The sequence below is a fragment of the Podarcis melisellensis genome (assembly GCF_964234715.1).
Source record: "Podarcis melisellensis genome assembly, chromosome: 12".
NCBI lineage: Eukaryota > Metazoa > Chordata > Lepidosauria > Squamata > Lacertidae > Podarcis > Podarcis melisellensis.
Window position 1 is genome coordinate 61,028,093 of NC_138544.1, and position 17,326 is coordinate 61,045,418.

The 17,326-nt window shown below is 42.4% G+C and overlaps 1 protein-coding gene across 1 annotated transcript in view; it reads right to left on the bottom strand.

Moving 5' to 3' along the window:
• Positions 1–17,326, bottom strand: part of LOC309380861 (androgen receptor-like) — a gene marked incomplete at its 5' end in the record, with an annotated part of 118,001 nt that overhangs the window by 35,996 nt on the left and 64,679 nt on the right. Inside the window, one exon of the mRNA XM_081930955.1 lies at positions 457–573. Coding sequence (XP_081787081.1) covers positions 457–573 — 117 coding nt within the window. The remainder of the gene's footprint in view (positions 1–456; positions 574–17,326) is intronic.

Below are 17,326 nucleotides of genomic sequence, written 5' to 3' on the forward strand. Positions count from 1 at the left end.
GTTTTAAAACTGACTGTTTAATGACAACATAAAGTAGATTCTAAAAGTGTCACACTTCCCAGGCAATATAATTTGTAAACTCAAGGTTTTTTTAAAAAGAAGGTTTTTTTAAAAGAACTTCATTTTCCTAAAAATTAATTTCTTATTCCACAAAAGGTTTACAAAGTTCAGTTATTGCAAATGTTTTTCAGCGTTAATTTTAACATTTATGCCTTTTTAAAATCACCATGGTATTTAGCAATAACATCTTATGTCCTTTAGAGGTGAAATTGTGAATTGCAGGATTTTAAATTCGCTCAATTTTGTTTATAACACTCTTCCATTTTCTTCCAGTCGTGATGGAGGGGGATTGGGAGGGGCCTTACAAGTAGCCAAGGGCCACTCTTCATCTAAATCTGGCCCTGAAAATCAGGTATGCTGCAAAAATCAAAGGGTTTTAAACAGAAGCTGGATTACCTCCGAGAGTCATCCCGGCCTCATGGCATCTCCGAAGGCGGCAGGAGGGGCAGTTTTTCCTTCGGAGCTTGTCAATGTTGCAGTCATTTTGGCTGGCACAGAGGTACTTCTGTTTGCCTAAAAGCATCAAGAGGGCATATCATGAATGCAAAGTGGCAATCCTCCCCTTACTAGATACAGAGCATCAAGGGCTCAAAGCAACAAGCTGGAATCGTACAATTGTAGGGTTTTAAAGGTCCCCAAGGGCCATCGAGTCCAATCCCCTGCATTGCAGCTAAAGAATCCTTGACTGGTGGCCACCCAAACTCTGGCAAAACGTTCTTTTGTCAGGGCAAAATATTAACTATCATTTATGAAAAGTGTGCTTAAAAGCTTAAGATGCTGATGCTCGGCTGAAGGGGAAGAGGCGTCTCGGCTGAACTTCTGGTGAAATGTGGAGAAAATTATAAAGAAATGCCTTCCTTTTGATGAAAAAGCTGGAAAATAACAAGCCCAAGAAAGTTTATGACCTAGTCTGCATAATTGCTGGAGGAAACACTTTGAAGGCGAATAAAGTGGGAGTATGAGAAAGATTTATTCTTAAGTGCATTGTTTGAGAGTGAAAGTATGGCGGCTTCAGATTTGGAGGTGGAGACCAAAACAGAGGTTATTAAGCCTAAAGCTTTTCAAAAAGAAATTTTAAAAGCCATAGAAGGAGCAAAGAACAGTATTACCAAGGCTGTTACAAAAATAGTAGAAGATAAACTCTCTAAAATGGCCGAGACAGTAGAACAGTTGGCAGAAAATGTAAATGCTACATGGGAAATGGCACAGGCCAATGAGAAAAAAATGAATGCATTGCAAGAGCAGACTAGGAAACTGAAGATAAACAATAAGTATGTTAATGATAAATTAATGGACTTAGAAAATAGAGCCAGGACTTCCGGAGGCGGCGCCAACGGCAATGGCGGTCTCCTTCTAACTCAGAGGGGGAAGCTCCGCGGAAACCGGGTCTGTCCGCTACGGCGAAGCGGAGACCCTTGCAAAAATCACAGGCAGAAGAAGCCTGTGACCGTGGGACTTGGCGGGCACCGGTAGCGCCCCCCCGGACCAGCGAAGGGACCCCGTAAGGGGCTCCGGAGCGCAACGGGAGTCTGGCGCGGTGCTGAGAGTCGATCGCTATTTCCGTGGGGTGAAGAGCGCTGACCTTTTTCCTGTGACAATTCGGCTGCAAAACAACTACCCGTGAGTAGGTGAAGCTAAAAATTGACATTTAAAGGAAGAAAAAAAGGATAAATTTGTGAAGAGAATCAGAACTTACAGGGTTAAACAGTTCTGAGTGACGTCTCACATTCTGAGGCGTGGCTATATTCACAGAGGGGAGTGTTTTCTCTGTGTCTTTTTTCCTTTAGCTTTTGCGGTGAGGCAGCAAGATGTGCGCTCTCTCGCCGGGGTGATTTAAGATGTTTTTTCTACAAGATTAAAGACTGTTGGAGTTAAGCAAGAACGCTTGCGTGCAGTCTGATTTATTACACACACATAGCAACAGTTTCTACGCTGCGACGACTCTGCTACAGGGAACTGACGGAGAGCTATCCACGGGGGTCCAGTGGGGCGTAGCGGAAGCCTGCCGGACCACATCCAAAAGCCAAGAGGTTATGGGAAGTCAGCCAAACGTTTGAAACTGTTGCCAAGTCGTGCAGGTGTGTGTGAAAGCCAGCTGAGAGGAGGCTGCAGCCAGTTGGAGTCCTGCCTAACGTTTTGAGGCAGAGGAGCTCACTGGGAGGAATCGGATCTCCAAGGACCGGGTGCCGGAGGAGCTGCTGTTACGTGAGTACGCTCAGTCCCGGGGGAGAAGATGGCAGACAGCCATGAATCGTATGCAGTCCCGTTCGAAAAATTGAACGGAAAGAATTGGGAGGAGTGGACTGGGAAGCTGAAAGCATGGCTGGTAGCCAAGGGTCTGTGGGAGGCGGTCCTAGGGCCTCCACAACCACCAGCAGCGGCTGATGCTTCAGCAACAGAAATTGCAGCTGCCCACGCTTCGCAGAGAAAAAATCAGAAAGCCCTGGGAGCTATTGTGCTCAGTTTGGAGGGTTCGCAGCTACCTTTGGTAGAGGGGCTGGAGATTTCACATGAGGCCTACCGAGCACTGGAAAGAGTACACCACAGGACCACAGCTGGGGCAAAGATCCACACTACCAGACGCTTGTTTGAGATGAGGCTGCGTTCTGGTGACTGCATCAGACAGCATGTTACTGAGATGCTCTCTGTTTTCAACCAGTTGAGGCTGTTGCAAGTCAACTTTTCTGAGGAACTGAAAGTTTATATTTTGCTCAGCTCTTTGGACAAAAGTTATGACAATTTGTGTCTAACTTTGGAATCGATGAATCCCGCAGATCTTATGCTAGCGTACGTGACAGGACGCTTGAGTGACGAACAGGAACGCTGTGTCAGGGAGGGCCGAGCTGGCACAAGGAGCCCATCCGGTTGCAGAGGGGGGGGCAGGCCAGCAGAAGGCACAGTTCAGGCTTTTTCCACTCGTCGCTGCTTTGTTTGCAATTCTCCTGACCATCTGCGTCGATCCTGCCCCCGGAGAGCCAGAGAGGCTGGGCAGGATGTCTCCAAGGTCGCTTCCCATGGCAGTCAGCCAGGTTTCCATGGCAGCCAGTCCAGGAAAGGAGGCCAGCGTGGGAATGCGCAGGGAGGACGTGACTCAGGGAGTGAAGACGGTCCTTATCACCTAACAGCCTCCATGGCAATAATAAAGGCTAACTCCAGTGAGGACAGAATGATGCGCTGGGTTATTGACTCTGGAGCGAGCCATCACCTGATAACAGCGACACCTAGTGTGTCGAAATGTGGAACTGCAGAGCTGTTTCAGCTGGGAAAACAGTTGTTTTTGCTGATGGGTCACAGAGGCCTTTATCTAACGTGGCAAATGTTTTTGTTTCTTTCTTGCAGGCGGAGCTGGAGGTTTACGTTGTGCCTGAGATGAAACACTGTCTTTTATCTGTATCTTGTCTCTTAAAGGAGGGGTACAAGGTTTGCTTTGAAAATGATGTCTGTTCTATTTCCAGGGGTGGGAGACAACTCGTCAGTGTTGCATGCCAGAACAATCTCTTCGTTTTGGAGACACCTCTGGGGGGTGAGGGAGCACAGGCGAAGTGTGCAAACGTTCCCACTCATGATTCATGTGCTTGCTTGTGGCACAAAAGAATGTCACATGGCTCTTGGGGAGATATCCAAAGGTTGCCCCAGTACACAGTAGGGTGCAGGATAAAACCATGTGACCAATCCCTAGATTGTAGGGCATGCAGAAAGGCAAAGGAAAAAGGGTGCAGTTATCCCAAGGTGGAGAGGGTAACCACAAAACCTTTTGAGCTTGTGCACACAGACCTTTTTGGGCCCATGCCAAAGCTGAGTCTGGGTGGGGCCAGGTTTGTGCTGACACTGACAGATGATTTTACCCAGAATGGCTGGTCCTTCTTGCTGAGAACGAAAGGCGAGGCAGCACAACTGATCAAAGATTGGGTTGTGGCAGTGGAACTACGGTTCTCCACCAAAGTGCAGGGGTTCAAGAGTGACCGAGGTGCAGAGTTTACTGGGTCTGCTCTGCAGAGTTTCTTCCGTCAGAAGGGGATACGTCACAAGGTGATGGGTGCTACTTCTCCTCAGGAGAGGGGCGTGGCGGAGCTCAGAAGTAAAGCTCTGGCTCAAGCAACAGAGGTTCTACTGTGTGACTCCGGTTTGCCTCAGAGTTTTTGGAGCAAGGCCTGGAGGACGGCAAATTTCACAATGAACAGGTCCTACAATTCAGTGGTAGGTGACACCCCGTATTTCATGCTCCACGGAATGAAGTCGAAGCTGCATTTCTTCCGTGTGTTTGGTTCACAGGCCTCAGTGCCTGTGCCAAAGGCTCAACGAAAGCAAGGTGACCCGAGGTTTCAGAAAATGATCTTCTATGGATATGAACCTGCGACAAAGGGGTGGAGGTTTGCATATCCAGAAGGTGATCAGACGAAGCTTCTGATCAGTAAACATGCTGAGTTCTGTGAGCAGAATGGTTGGTCAAGGATCCATGCGAATCCTGACATTCTCTCAGAATGTCTGTCTGATTCTGAGGAGGAGGGAGAGCTAGAGGCTGAACCTGTTGCTGAGGACCAAGTCTCTGAACAGGGTCAAGAACAGGGTTGGGCATCTCCACAGGTTGTTAAAAGAGAGCCCAAGAGTGAGCCTTCGTCTCCTGTTAGCAAAGTACAGAAGGCACGAAGACGCACTAGGTCAGAAGGGGAGTCTTCTGATGTAGAGGACACACTTGCTGGCCCCAGTGGGTCAGAGGGAGCACCTGAGTTTGTGCTCAGACGGTTCACTCGCACCACGAAGGGAGTTCCACCTGAGAGGTTTCAGGTCACCAGCGCGTGGATTGGTTTCGCACAATGCAAACCTGGGAGTTTTGAGGAGGTTCAACAGTTGCCTGAGACAAATGCCAGAAAGGGATGGGAGGCAATGGTAAGGGAGTTGAACTCTCAGAGGTCTGTAGATGTGTGTTCACAGTTTCCCTCAGGATGCGAGACGAGAGGGGGTATGAAGAGAATCAGAACTTACAGGGTTAAACACTTCTGAGTGACGTCTCACATTCTGAGGCGTGGCTATGTTCACAGAGGGGAGTGTTTTCTCTGTGTCTTTTTTCCTTTAGCTTTTGCGGTGAGGCAGCAAGATGTGCGCTCTCTCGCCGGGGTGATTTAAGATGTTTTTTCTACAAGATTAAAGACTGTTGGAGTTAAGCAAGAACGCTTGCGTGCAGTCTGATTTATTACACACACATAGCAACAGTTTCTACGCTGCGACGACTCTGCTACAGGGAACTGACGGAGAGCTATCCACGGGGGTCCAGTGGGGCGTAGCGGAAGCCTGCCGGACCACATCCAAAAGCCAAGAAAATTTGGCACTGAAGCAGGAAGGTGTAAACAGGAAGTCCACCTTCCGTTTCTGTATACAATTCAAAGCAAAGACTCTTTAAGCTAAAATCTGGAGAGCGGTGTTTTAAAAGCTTCAAATCTGAACATCAAAGGAAAAGAACTCCCCCCCCCCCAGGCTACAGGAGAGGGGGGGAAGAGGGAAAAGTGATTCTTTCATCTGTGGATAAATTAGAGACAATTACTTAACTCCTGGGAACGGACTGCCAGGTTGATTAGAACTGTTGCACTGAGAGTTGCACTACTTATAGACATTGTAACTTTCTAAAGGCTAACTCTGCAAAGGTGATACTTGTTGAAGGTCTTCTCTGGATTTGAAACTGTTGCTTGTTTTTTGGAGGGGGACTTTGGAAAGTAAGAAAAGACTTTATACTTTAACTTTAATGACTGCTACAGTGTCCCCCTAGAGGAACATTGAAATTGTACACCCAGCTGGGGGATTTTTCCATTCTTGACTTTGGGGATTTTCCACGGCAAGACTTAACCGTGGGACCGACCTTGACTCATAGACAAAAGTGTGATGACTGAAAGGATAACAAGATCGGGCAAGGCTAGAGTGCAGCAGCCCAGTGCAGTTTCCCAGCAACGTAGATCATCTGTTCCCTGCCCTCCTGTGACACAGGGGGAAGATTTTGCACAAGCTGGGCCAAAGGAAATGGCTTCAGAAGGGGATTTTACTTCAGTGTTAAATAAAGTTTATGAAAAATTGGAAGGCTTAAGCAAACAAGTCACTGAACAATCGACTAAAATAGACTGGAACACGGCTAGCATCAATAATCTGGGACAGAAAGTGAATTCCAATACAGAATCTATTGAAAAATTGCTGGAAGAATCTGTGTCTAATCGAAAGATAGCTGAGGAAGCAAAAGAAAAAGCAGTGGCTGTAGAGGAAGAAATAAAACCGATGCGCAAGCAGATTGGGGACCACCAGTCACTTCTGTCTATGATTGAACTGAGGGAGAAACAGACTAATCTGAGGATCAGGGCAGTACCAGAACTTGAAAAAGATAACCTAAGTGACTACCTTACGCAGGAATTTGGGAAATTTTGGAATTTGGAGGTGGAGCAAGACTTTAAGATAGTAAGTGCGTTTAGACTCGGAAGAGGAGGGAGAAAAAACAGGGTGAGAGACTGTTTGGTGACCCTTCGAACGAAAGAAGAGAGAGACAAAATATTGAGTGCGCACTTTCAGAAGACTTTGGAAATTAACGATTTGAGAGTCGAGATTTTTTAAGGATATTCCGAAACATCTATTGGATCTCAGAACCAACTACGGAGATCTGGTGGCCCTACTGAGAAGACACGGAATTGCTTTTAGGTGGGAATTCCCTCAGGGACTATCTTTTAACTTTAAAGGGAAGAAGTTTAAAATAAGATCAGTGGAAGACAAGGAAAAATTTCTGAGAGACCACGAAGAAGACCTTCAAAAAGAAGTTCTAGAAGAGCTAAGAGCCTTAAGATCAGGAGTACTAGACATAGTACCACCACCTTTCGGACTGGACAAACAAAAAAAAGTGATACCACCGTCAGAAAAAGAAGAACTTTTGGGAGCAGTTGGAGGAGAATAGAATAACCACACCATGTCTCTGCAATTTTTAAGTTGGAACATTTGTGGACTTAACTCCCCGGAGAAGAGGAAGAAAGTCTTTCATTTATTGTAAAAGGAACAATTGGACTTAATTTGTTTACAGGAAACACATGTGATAAGGCTACACAGGAAAGTACTGATTAATAAAAGATTGGGTCAAGAGTTTATCTCATCGGACAAGGTTAAAAAGAGAGTTGTTATCTATGCCTATCACCAAAATTTGTTTTTAAAGATGAACAAGGAAGATTTGTGGCAATTGAGATTCAATCACAAGGAGAACATTTTTTGATTGTAGGAATTTATGCGCCAAATGAGGGGAAATCTGAATTCTTCAGAATTCTTCAAGAAATTGCATGAGACATTGTTGGACTATATGGACTACAATAACATTATTATGATGGGAGACATGAATGGAGTGGTATCTACAAACATGGACAAGTCGCAGAGACAGGTTGTAACTAAAGATGGTATACTACCTGTCAGGGTTTCAGGGAGAGAAGGGCAGATGGGGGAGGAGACAGAGAGCGAGGGGGAAGAATCCCAGAAAGACGAGGAGGAGGATGACAATGACCAAAGGTCGTCCATGAGTCTGTCCAGTGAGTCAGAGGACTCCCAAAAGGGAGCCCCCCTGGTCAGACCAAGGGGAGCCCAAGGGGGAAGCAATCAGGAGCAGGGGAGCGAAGGGAGAGCCCCCAGTGGGAGTTGGAGATCGGGGCAGGTTTCTCCGCCGGAACGGAGTGAAGGGGGTGGAGTTACCAGTGTGTCAGAGGGAGCAGAGCAAGAAGGAGACAGGGGGAGGAGATCGGAGCAGGACGCTCTGCCGGAAGGGGCGGAGAGTAGCACCGGGAGCAGTGTAGCGGTCGAGAGAAAGGTCAGAAGCAACGTACGCGCGCCAAGTTCAAATGTGGAGGCGCGCGGAAGTGAGGAGAGCCCTGGGGAGGAGCCCGGCCCCAAAGCGCGAAGGAGGGGGGAAGAGGCGTCAGAGGATTCAGCCTCGGGCGAGTCCCGGCGGGAGGGAACCCAGGGGGGCAGAAAGACCCTGCGGAAGAGGAAAGAGAGGAAGAGGTGGTCCAGCACAAGCCTCTTAAACTGGTGTAGAGGCGGTACCGATTCAGAGGGGACTTCGGCGGTCTGATGTCACAGACGTAGAGCCACGGAGATGGAATGTAAAAGCAGCAATGCTCTTCAATAAAGACTTTTGTAAATAAACTGGTTTGGACTTAGGTCTCTTGTGAGCTGGGACCAACGGGTGGCTCTGACACTACCAAAAACCTTTTTTGAATTGACTGACAATATGGACTTGATTGATATCTGGAGAACTAGGAACCCCCTTGGAAGAGAGGGAACTTTCTTCTCTGAAGCCAAAATGACATGGACAAGAATTGACCAAATATGGATAACTAGAGGACTGGCACCTAAGACTTGAAAAGTGGAAATTTGCCCAAAAACTTGCTCTGACCATAATGCGGTGAAGATGGAGATGAAACTAACACCAATCGGTTCTTTCAGATGGAGGATGAATGACACCTTATTTAGAGATCAAGAGGTTACTAAGAAGGCCCAAAAAATCTTGAGAGACTATTTTGAGATAAATTTGAATACTACGGTTGAAACAAGAGTAATCTGGGACGCAAGTAAAGTGGTCATGAGAGGGTTTCTGATTCAACAGAGCGCAATAAAGAAGAGATTTCAAAATGAGAAAAAAGATAAAATTCTGGAAAAAATAAAAGAAGGAGAGAAGAAATTAAGAGCGAAACCAAAGTCGCAAGAGATTCTGAGAGAAATAAAGTTACATCAAGTACAATATATGAAAATGATAAATCAGGAAGTAGAATGGAAAATTAAACAGATGAGACAAAAGACATTTGAATCGGCTAATAAATGCGGGAAACTGCTAGCTGGCAGATGAAAAAAAGACAAAAATTAAACACTATTACAAATTTGGATGTGGAAGGAAAGAACATACAGAATCCATTGGAGATCAGAAAGTGCTTCCAGAGATATTTTAAACAACTATATACACAAGGGCCACAGAAAGAGACTGAATTAGACCAATTTTTAAGAACAAATGGATTACAAATGATTTCTCAAGAAAACAAGATAATGTTGAACCACAAAATTACAGAACAGGAGGTGGAAGGTGCCATTCAGAACATGCAGTTGGGTAAATCTCCAGGGCCGGATGGCCTAACCTCTAAATATTACAGATCCTTGAAAGATTGGTTAATTCAGCCACTAAAGGAGGTCTGCAATGAAATTATGGAGGGGGAAAAGGCGCCAGAGTCGTGGAAAGAAGCTTACATTACACTTATACCGAAAACTGAGTCTGAAAAGACACAACTTAAGAACTACCGCCCCATATCCCTGCTTAATGTGGATTACAAAATTTTTGCTGATATTTTGGCTAACAGACTAAAAAAGGTATTAGTTGAAGAGATACATAAAGACCAAGCTGGCTTTCTCCCAGGTAGGCATCTGTCTGACAATACGAGGAATTTAATTAACATTTTGGAGAAGCTGCAAGTGAACATTAATACCAAAGCAGTTTTAATTTTTATAGATGCGGAAAAAGCCTTTGATAATATTTCTTGGAATTTTATGAAGAAAAATCTTCAGGGAATGGGGGTAGGCCAAGGGTTTGAAAATGGTATAAGTGCAATTTACTCAGAACAAAAGGCTAAATTAATAGTTAATAATGTGATGACAGAGGAATTTAAGATAGAGAAAGGTACACGACAAGGCTGCCCAATTTCCCCATTGCTCTTTATTTCGGTCCTGGAGGTTTTGCTAAATATGATTAGAAGGGACCGTTTGATCAAAGGTATTCAGGTCGGAGCCAAACAATATAAATTGAAAGCTTTTGCGGATGACCTAGTTTTGACGTTACAGCAGCCAGAATCTAGCACGAAAAGAGTATTAGAACTGATTCAAGAATTTGGTCATGTGGCAGGATTTAAGCTGAACAAGACAAAAACTAAAGTTCTTGAGAAAAATTTAACACCAATTGAGAAAGAGAGGTTTCAGAAGGAGACAGGTCTATCATTAGTTAAGAAAGTGAAATATCTGGGGGTTAATATGACCGCTAAGAATCTAAACTTATTTAAAGATAACTATGAGAAATCTTGGACAGAAGTGAAAAAAGATTTGGAAATATGGTCAAACAGCGGGTCGAATTGCAGCTATAAAGATGAATGTATTGCCAAAAATGTTATTTCTGTTTCAGTCATTGCAAATTTTGGACAAGATGGACTGTTTCAAGAAGTGGCAGAAAGACATTTCTAGATTTGTCTGGCAGGGCAAAAAGCCCAGAATAAAATTTAAAATACTAACTGATGCAAAGGAAAGAGGTGGATTTGCCCTGCCAGACCTTAAACTTTACTATGAATCAGCAGCATTCTGCTGGTTGAAAGACTGGCTGCTTCTTGAGAACACAGACATTTTGGACCTAGAAGGTTTCAATAATGTTTTTGGGTGGCATGCATATTTGTGGTACGACAAGGTTAAAGCACATAAAGCATTTAAAAACCATATTGTCAGGAAAGCATTGTTTAATGTCTGGATAAGATACAAAGACTTACTGGAAAATAAAACCCCAAGGTGGTTGTCACCAATGGAAGCAAAGGCTCAGAAAAAGCTCAATATGGAGGCCAAATGGCCGAAATATTGGGAAATATTGGAACAAGAAGGAGACAAATTGAAATTGCAGGGTTTTGAGAAATTAAAAGATAAAGTGTGAGACTGGCTTCATTATTATCAAATAAGAGAGGCCTATAATTTGGACAAAAAAATTGGCTTCCAGGTGGAAAAATCAAAATTAGAAACAGAACTGCTAGATCCCAAAACTAAGATACTTTCAAGAATGTATAACTTGCTGTTAAAATGGAATACGCAGGATGAAACGGTTAAATCAGCTATGATTAAATGGGCACAAGACATTGGTTATAACATTAAGCTTGCTGACTGGTAACAGTTGTGAACCACCGGTATGAAATTTACGGCATGTAATGCCTTGAGAGAGAATATTATGAAAATGATATACAGGTGGTACATGACACCAGTCAAGCTTGCAAAAATATATCATTTGCCCGACAATAAATGTTGGAAATGTAAAGAAAATGAAGGTACATTCTTTCACCTTTGGTGGACGTGCCCAAAGATTAAGGCTTTCTGGGAGATGATCTATAATGAAATGAAAAATGTATTTAAGTATACCTTTCTGAAGAAACCAGAGGCCTTCCTCCTGGGCATAGTCGGCCAATTGGTGCCAAAGAAGGATAGAGTTTTTTTCATGTATGCAACAACAGCAGCAAGAATACTTATTGCAAAGTATTGGAAGACACAAGATCCACCCACCCTGGAAGAGTGGCAGATGAAGGTGATGGACTATATGGAATTGGCGGAAATGACTGGCAGAATCCGAGACCTGGGAGAAGAGTTGGTGGAAGAAGACTGGAAGAAATTTAAAGAATATTTGCAGAAACACTGTAAAATTAATGAATGTTAAAATGATGTTGGATTGAAAATAAGTGGTATTAGCAACAAAGCTATTAAGAATATGCAAAAATGAATTGGTAATGGATGGAAATATAGAGTTATAATATGTTAAGAATAGAGTTAAGACAGCATTTCTCTGTCACTTCTCGCAGAGGACCTACCACTTGCTTGTTCTTCGTCTTACTTCGGACATGGACAAAAAAACATTAAAAAAATTATTTTTCACCTCTCTTGTAAGCCTGAGCTTTAGCCAGCCTGACCTGCACTCTGCAACCATTGACTACTCATGTATACTCCTCCTTTGCGATTCCCCCTTTCTTCCATTTCTTATGCATGCCCTTCTTTAACTCTCAGCTCTTCTGTAAGTTCCTTATGCAACCCCACTGGTTTCTTTAGATGAGTCCCACTTTTATTTCTTGTTGGAATTGCCTGCATGTTGGCATATGTAAGTCAATTCAAAATAGGGCACTGACCTAATGTGTGTCTAGTACAACTATACTCAGTATGCTGCAAGGGGTAGATAGAATACCTGTGGCCCACTCAAGTTGTGTCCAAGAATTGACAGACGCAGCAGTGGAGAAAAAGAATGTTTATGTTTATTGCTGAGCAATAAAGACCCAGTGGAATTGTTTCCAGAGCCTGGGCCCAGAAACCCTTGTGCAGTAGGGTTTTATACCTGAGTACAAATAGCCTAAACATGACATAATCGTATATGGCAACAAAAAAAATCAAACCAATGAGCGCGCGCACAAGCTTTTCCCCTGACCATGTAGAGATGCCGCTTGCTTCTGCTTTTCCTCAGATGGTGCGTCAACCTGCCCTTCCCCCTAATTTACAGTAATAAAGAGGAAAAGAAACCTATTTGACCATTGAAAGTGGATAACCCTCCCACACACCATCTGCTACCGACTAGAACATTATGGTTGGCTATTCTTTCCTGTTCTCTAACTCAGCCGCTGAGAAACTTGTCTGGAGGGGAGGAAAATGCTAACACATCAGATTTGTTGTTTCCTTCAAGCACAGTAGCAAGGCAATGAGGGAGAAATAGGACAGAGGTCAACTTTGGATTTTAAGATCTAAGCATTTAGCTTTGCTGAAGCCTTTATGAGTCAAACATCCTTTGTATACATGGATATATAAAAATCATCATTAAGATATATGGTTATATATGGATAGGTGATTACATAGAAATCATAAGGGTATAATCCTTCCAGGTGGTCTTGCCACAAGAAGGATACATTTGAGCAAGGACTTCTTTTTATTAAAGCACTAATATTTTAAAATATCATGATATGGACTTCCAGTGAATTTTCTAAGTGAGTATAACATGGAGATGAACTTACATTTTCTCGGCCATTATTTGCTCTCTGTTGTTCAGATCAGGCCTCAACAAAAGTATGTAACATCTGGGGGAAAAGATGCAACCCAGTAAGCCGGCGCTAGAGCATAAGATGGAGAAAATCTCTGAATATGGATAAGTCGCAAAGTGCTAATATAACGAAAGACGGCAGACTACCAAAAACCTTTTTCGAAATGACTGACAATTTGGATTTGAGTGACATATGGAGGATCAAGAACCCTCTAGGGAAGGAAGGAACTTTCTTTTCTGAGGCCCACATGACATGGACGCGAATCGACCAAATATGGATAACTAGAGGGCTGGCACCTAAGACCAGAAAAGTGGAAATCTGCCCAAAAACCTGCTCCGACCACAACGCTTTGAGAATGGAATTGAGATTAAATACAACCGGATCTTTCAGATGGAGAATGAATGACGCTTTGTTAAGAGATCAGGAGATTGTTAAGAAGGCCCAAAAAGTTTTAAAGGATTATTTTGAAATAAACTTAAAGACAAATGTGGAAAAAAGAACAATCTGGGACGCAAGTAAAGCAGTTATGAGAGGGTTTCTAATACAGCAGAACACGATTAAAAAAAGGCTCTGGAATGAAAAGAAGGAGAAGATTTTGGAGAAAATAAGAGAAGGAGAGAAAAAACTGAGATCCAGGCCTAAATCAAAGGAAGTATTGAGAGAAGTGAAGTTTTTCCAGGCACAATATTCGAAACTGATAAATCAAGAGGTGGAATGGAAAATTAAACAAATGAAACAAAGATCCTTTGAATCTGCTAATAAGTGCGGGAAGTTGTTGGCTTGGCAGTTGAAAAAGAGACAAAAGCTTAACACAGTTACAAATCTAGAGATTGAAGGGAGAATGGTTCAGAAACCCGAGGAAATTAGAAAGTGTTTCCAGAGATATTTCAAAGAACTTTATTCACAAAGGCCACAAAAAGGCTCGGAGGTGGACCAATTTGTTACAACTAATGGATTACAAAAAATACCCCAGGAAATGAGAGCAACCCTGAACTGTAATATTACAATCCAAGAAATTGAATGCGCCATTCAGAACCTCCAACTGGGCAAGTCTCCGGGACCTGATGGACTTACTTCCAAATATTACAAGGCATTGAAGGATTCATTGATACAACCATTGTTGGAAGTTTGTAACCAGATTATGGAGGGGAGGAAGGCACCGGAAACGTGGAAAGAAGCTTTCATCACGTTGATACCAAAATCAGAAACTGAAAAAACTCAACTTAAAAACTACCGTCCTATCTCACTCCTAAATGTGGATTACAAAATTTTTGCAGACATTTTGGCAAGCAGGTTTAAGAAAGTATTAAATGAAGTGATTCATAAGGACCAAGCAGGCTTTCTCCCTGGCAGACATTTATTTGACAACACAAGAAACATCATTGACATTTTGGAATTTTTACAGATTAACTCAAATACAAGAGCGGTGTTGATCTTTATTGATGCGGAGAAAGCCTTTGACAACATTTCTTGGATGTTTATGAAGAAAAATTTGGAAAGGATGGGAGTAGGGCGGGGGTTTGAAAATGGAATAGAAGCAATTTATTCAGAACAAAAAGCTAAATTGATAGTAAACAACGTGGTGACAGAGGAGTTCAAAATTGAAAAAGGGACACGACAGGGGTGCCCTCTATCTCCTCTGTTGTTTATTTCAGTCCTGGAGGTGCTATTGAACATGATTAGAAATGACCGGTTGGCACAGGGAATTGTGGTCGGAGAGAAACAATATAAACTGAAAGCATTTGCAGATGACTTGGTATTAACATTACAGGAGCCAGCCTCTAGTACTAAAAGAGCGTTAGAATTAATTTCTGACTTTGGTCGGGTGGCGGGATTCAAGCTGAATAAACAAAAAACTAAAGTTTTAGCAAAAAACTTGACAACTACTGAAATAGAGGAGTTCAGAAAAGAAACAGAACTAAATGTGGTTAAAAAAGTAAAGTACTTAGGGGTGCACCTGACCTCCAAAAATTTGAATTTGTTTAAGGACAATTATGAGAAATGTTGGTCAGAGATCAAAAGAGACTTGGAAACATGGTCAAGACTGAAACTTTCCTTGTTGGGCAGAATAGCTGCTATAAAGATGAATGTATTGCCGAAAATGCTATTTTTGTTTCAGGCCCTCCAGATCGTGGATAAGGTGGAATGTTTTGGAAAATGGCAGAGGGATATATCTAAATTTGTCTGGCAGGGCAAAAAGCCCCGAATAAAGTTTAAAATACTAACAGATGCGAAAGAAAGAGGGGGGTTTGCCCTGCCGGACTTGAAGTTATATTATGAAGCTGCAGCCCTCTGCTGGTTGAAGGATTGGATTTTGTTGGAGAACACCGATGTCCTCGACCTGGAGGGATTTGATAATGCTTTTGGGTGGCATGCATATTTGTGGTACGACAAGGTTAAAGTTCATAAATCGTTCAAAAACCATATTGTCAGAAGGGCAATTTTTATGGTCTGGTCAAAATATAAAGACTTATTGGAGAGTAAAACTCCGAGGTGGCTCTCACCGATGGAGGCCAAAGCACGTAAAAGACTCAATATGGAGGCCCACTGGCCTAAATATTGGGAAATAATTGAAAAAATTGGAGATAAATGGAGGTTGCAGAGTATGGAAAAGTTAAAAAACAAGGTGCGAGATTGGTTGCATTATGCTCAAATCCAGGAAGTTTTTAAAGCGGACAAAAAAGTGGGTTTCCAGGAGGAAAAATCGAAACTAGAGACAGAGTTGCTTGAGCCAAAATCTAAGTTAATTTCGAGAATGTACAACTTGCTGCTTAAATGGAATACACAGGATGAGATTGTTAAATCCTCCATGATAAAGTGGGCGCAGGACTTGGGGCACAACATTATGTTTGAAGACTGGGAAAGGTTATGGAACACCGGAATGAAATTCACGGCATGTAGTGCCTTGAAGGAAAATATTATGAAAATGACATACCGGTGGTACATGACCCCAGTCAAGCTTGCAAAGATATATCACCTGTCTGATAATAAATGTTGGAAATGTAAAGAGGAGGAAGGGACATTTCTACACCTCTGGTGGACCTGCCCGAAGGTGAAGGCCTTCTGGGAGATGATACATAATGAACTAAAAAAGGTGCTTAGACTTACCTTACCCAAGAAACCGGAGGCCTTCCTCCTGGGCATGGTAGACCAGAGGGTGGCTAAGAAAGATAGAACTTTCTTTATGTACGCTACTACAGCAGCAAGGATCTTGATGGCAAAGCACTGGAAGACACAAAATCTACCCACACTGGAAGAATGGCAGACGCAGCTGATGGATTATATGGAACTGGCTGAAATGACTGGCAGAATTCGAGACTCGGGAGAAGAAGAAACGGAGGAAGTTTGGGAAAAATTTAAGGACTATTTGAAAAAGCATTATAAGTTGTATGAATGTTAAAAAATGCTTCTCTCTGGGAAATTATAGCTTCAGTATCGGTAAATCTTTGAATTGGTAAATAAGGCACAACAAGACAGAAGTGGTGTAATGTAATAATTTTATTGTGTTGAAATTAAAAATTAATGGATTCGGATTGAAATGTCTAGAGACCAGATATCACGATAAAATGGAAGATATATTATTATGTTTAAAACAAGTCAACAAATTGCTGAGGTTTTGGTTTCACAGAGAATGCAGTGTCCGGAAGATGGGGGGAGTCCACTAGATTTATGGAAACATGTATTTGGAATTTGAATTTTGTATATTATAAACCTAATAAAAATTATATATAAAAAAAAAGATAAATGAAAGAGGGTAAGGATTTGCTGTTTTGATTATGTAAATGGGAATACAAGAAGGGGAGGTGTGAGGAGGTCAAAGAAACAAGCAAATGAGTTTAGAGTTATGAAGAACGGATTTGTTTTTAATTTTTTTATTATTTTCTTTTTGTCTTTTGTATGTTGTGTTTTTGTTTTTCTTTTTTCCCCCTGTATTTTTGTATTCTTGTTTTTGTGAAACTTTAATAAATATTTCATTAAAAAAAATAGAAAATAGAGCCAGAAGGTCGAATTTACGTCTAAAAAATGTTCCAGATATGGAGAAAGTGATTGAGTGGATGGCCAATTTGCTGCCTGAATTGGGAATTTTGAAAGACTCACTCAACCGCATACATAGGGTTGGGAGGCTGAAAATGAGTCAAGTTGGCTGAGAGACATGGTGATGTGCTTTGGGAGATATAAACAGAGAAAGCAGGTATTCAAGGCACTGAAAGACTTGGATAGACTTGATAAACTGTTGTACAATGGCAAGAAAGTGATGGTTTTTGAGGACTTATCTTTGGAAACAATGAAAAGGAAAAAGAATTTACGGGTGTCTACCATGGTGCTGCAAGAAAAAGATATGGAATACAATTGGAGAATGGCACCGTTTGCTTTAAGAATGCAGTATAAAGGAGAGAGATTGTTTGCAAAAGATCAACGGCAGATGGTGGTGTTATTTAAACATGTGGGATTGCAGTTGC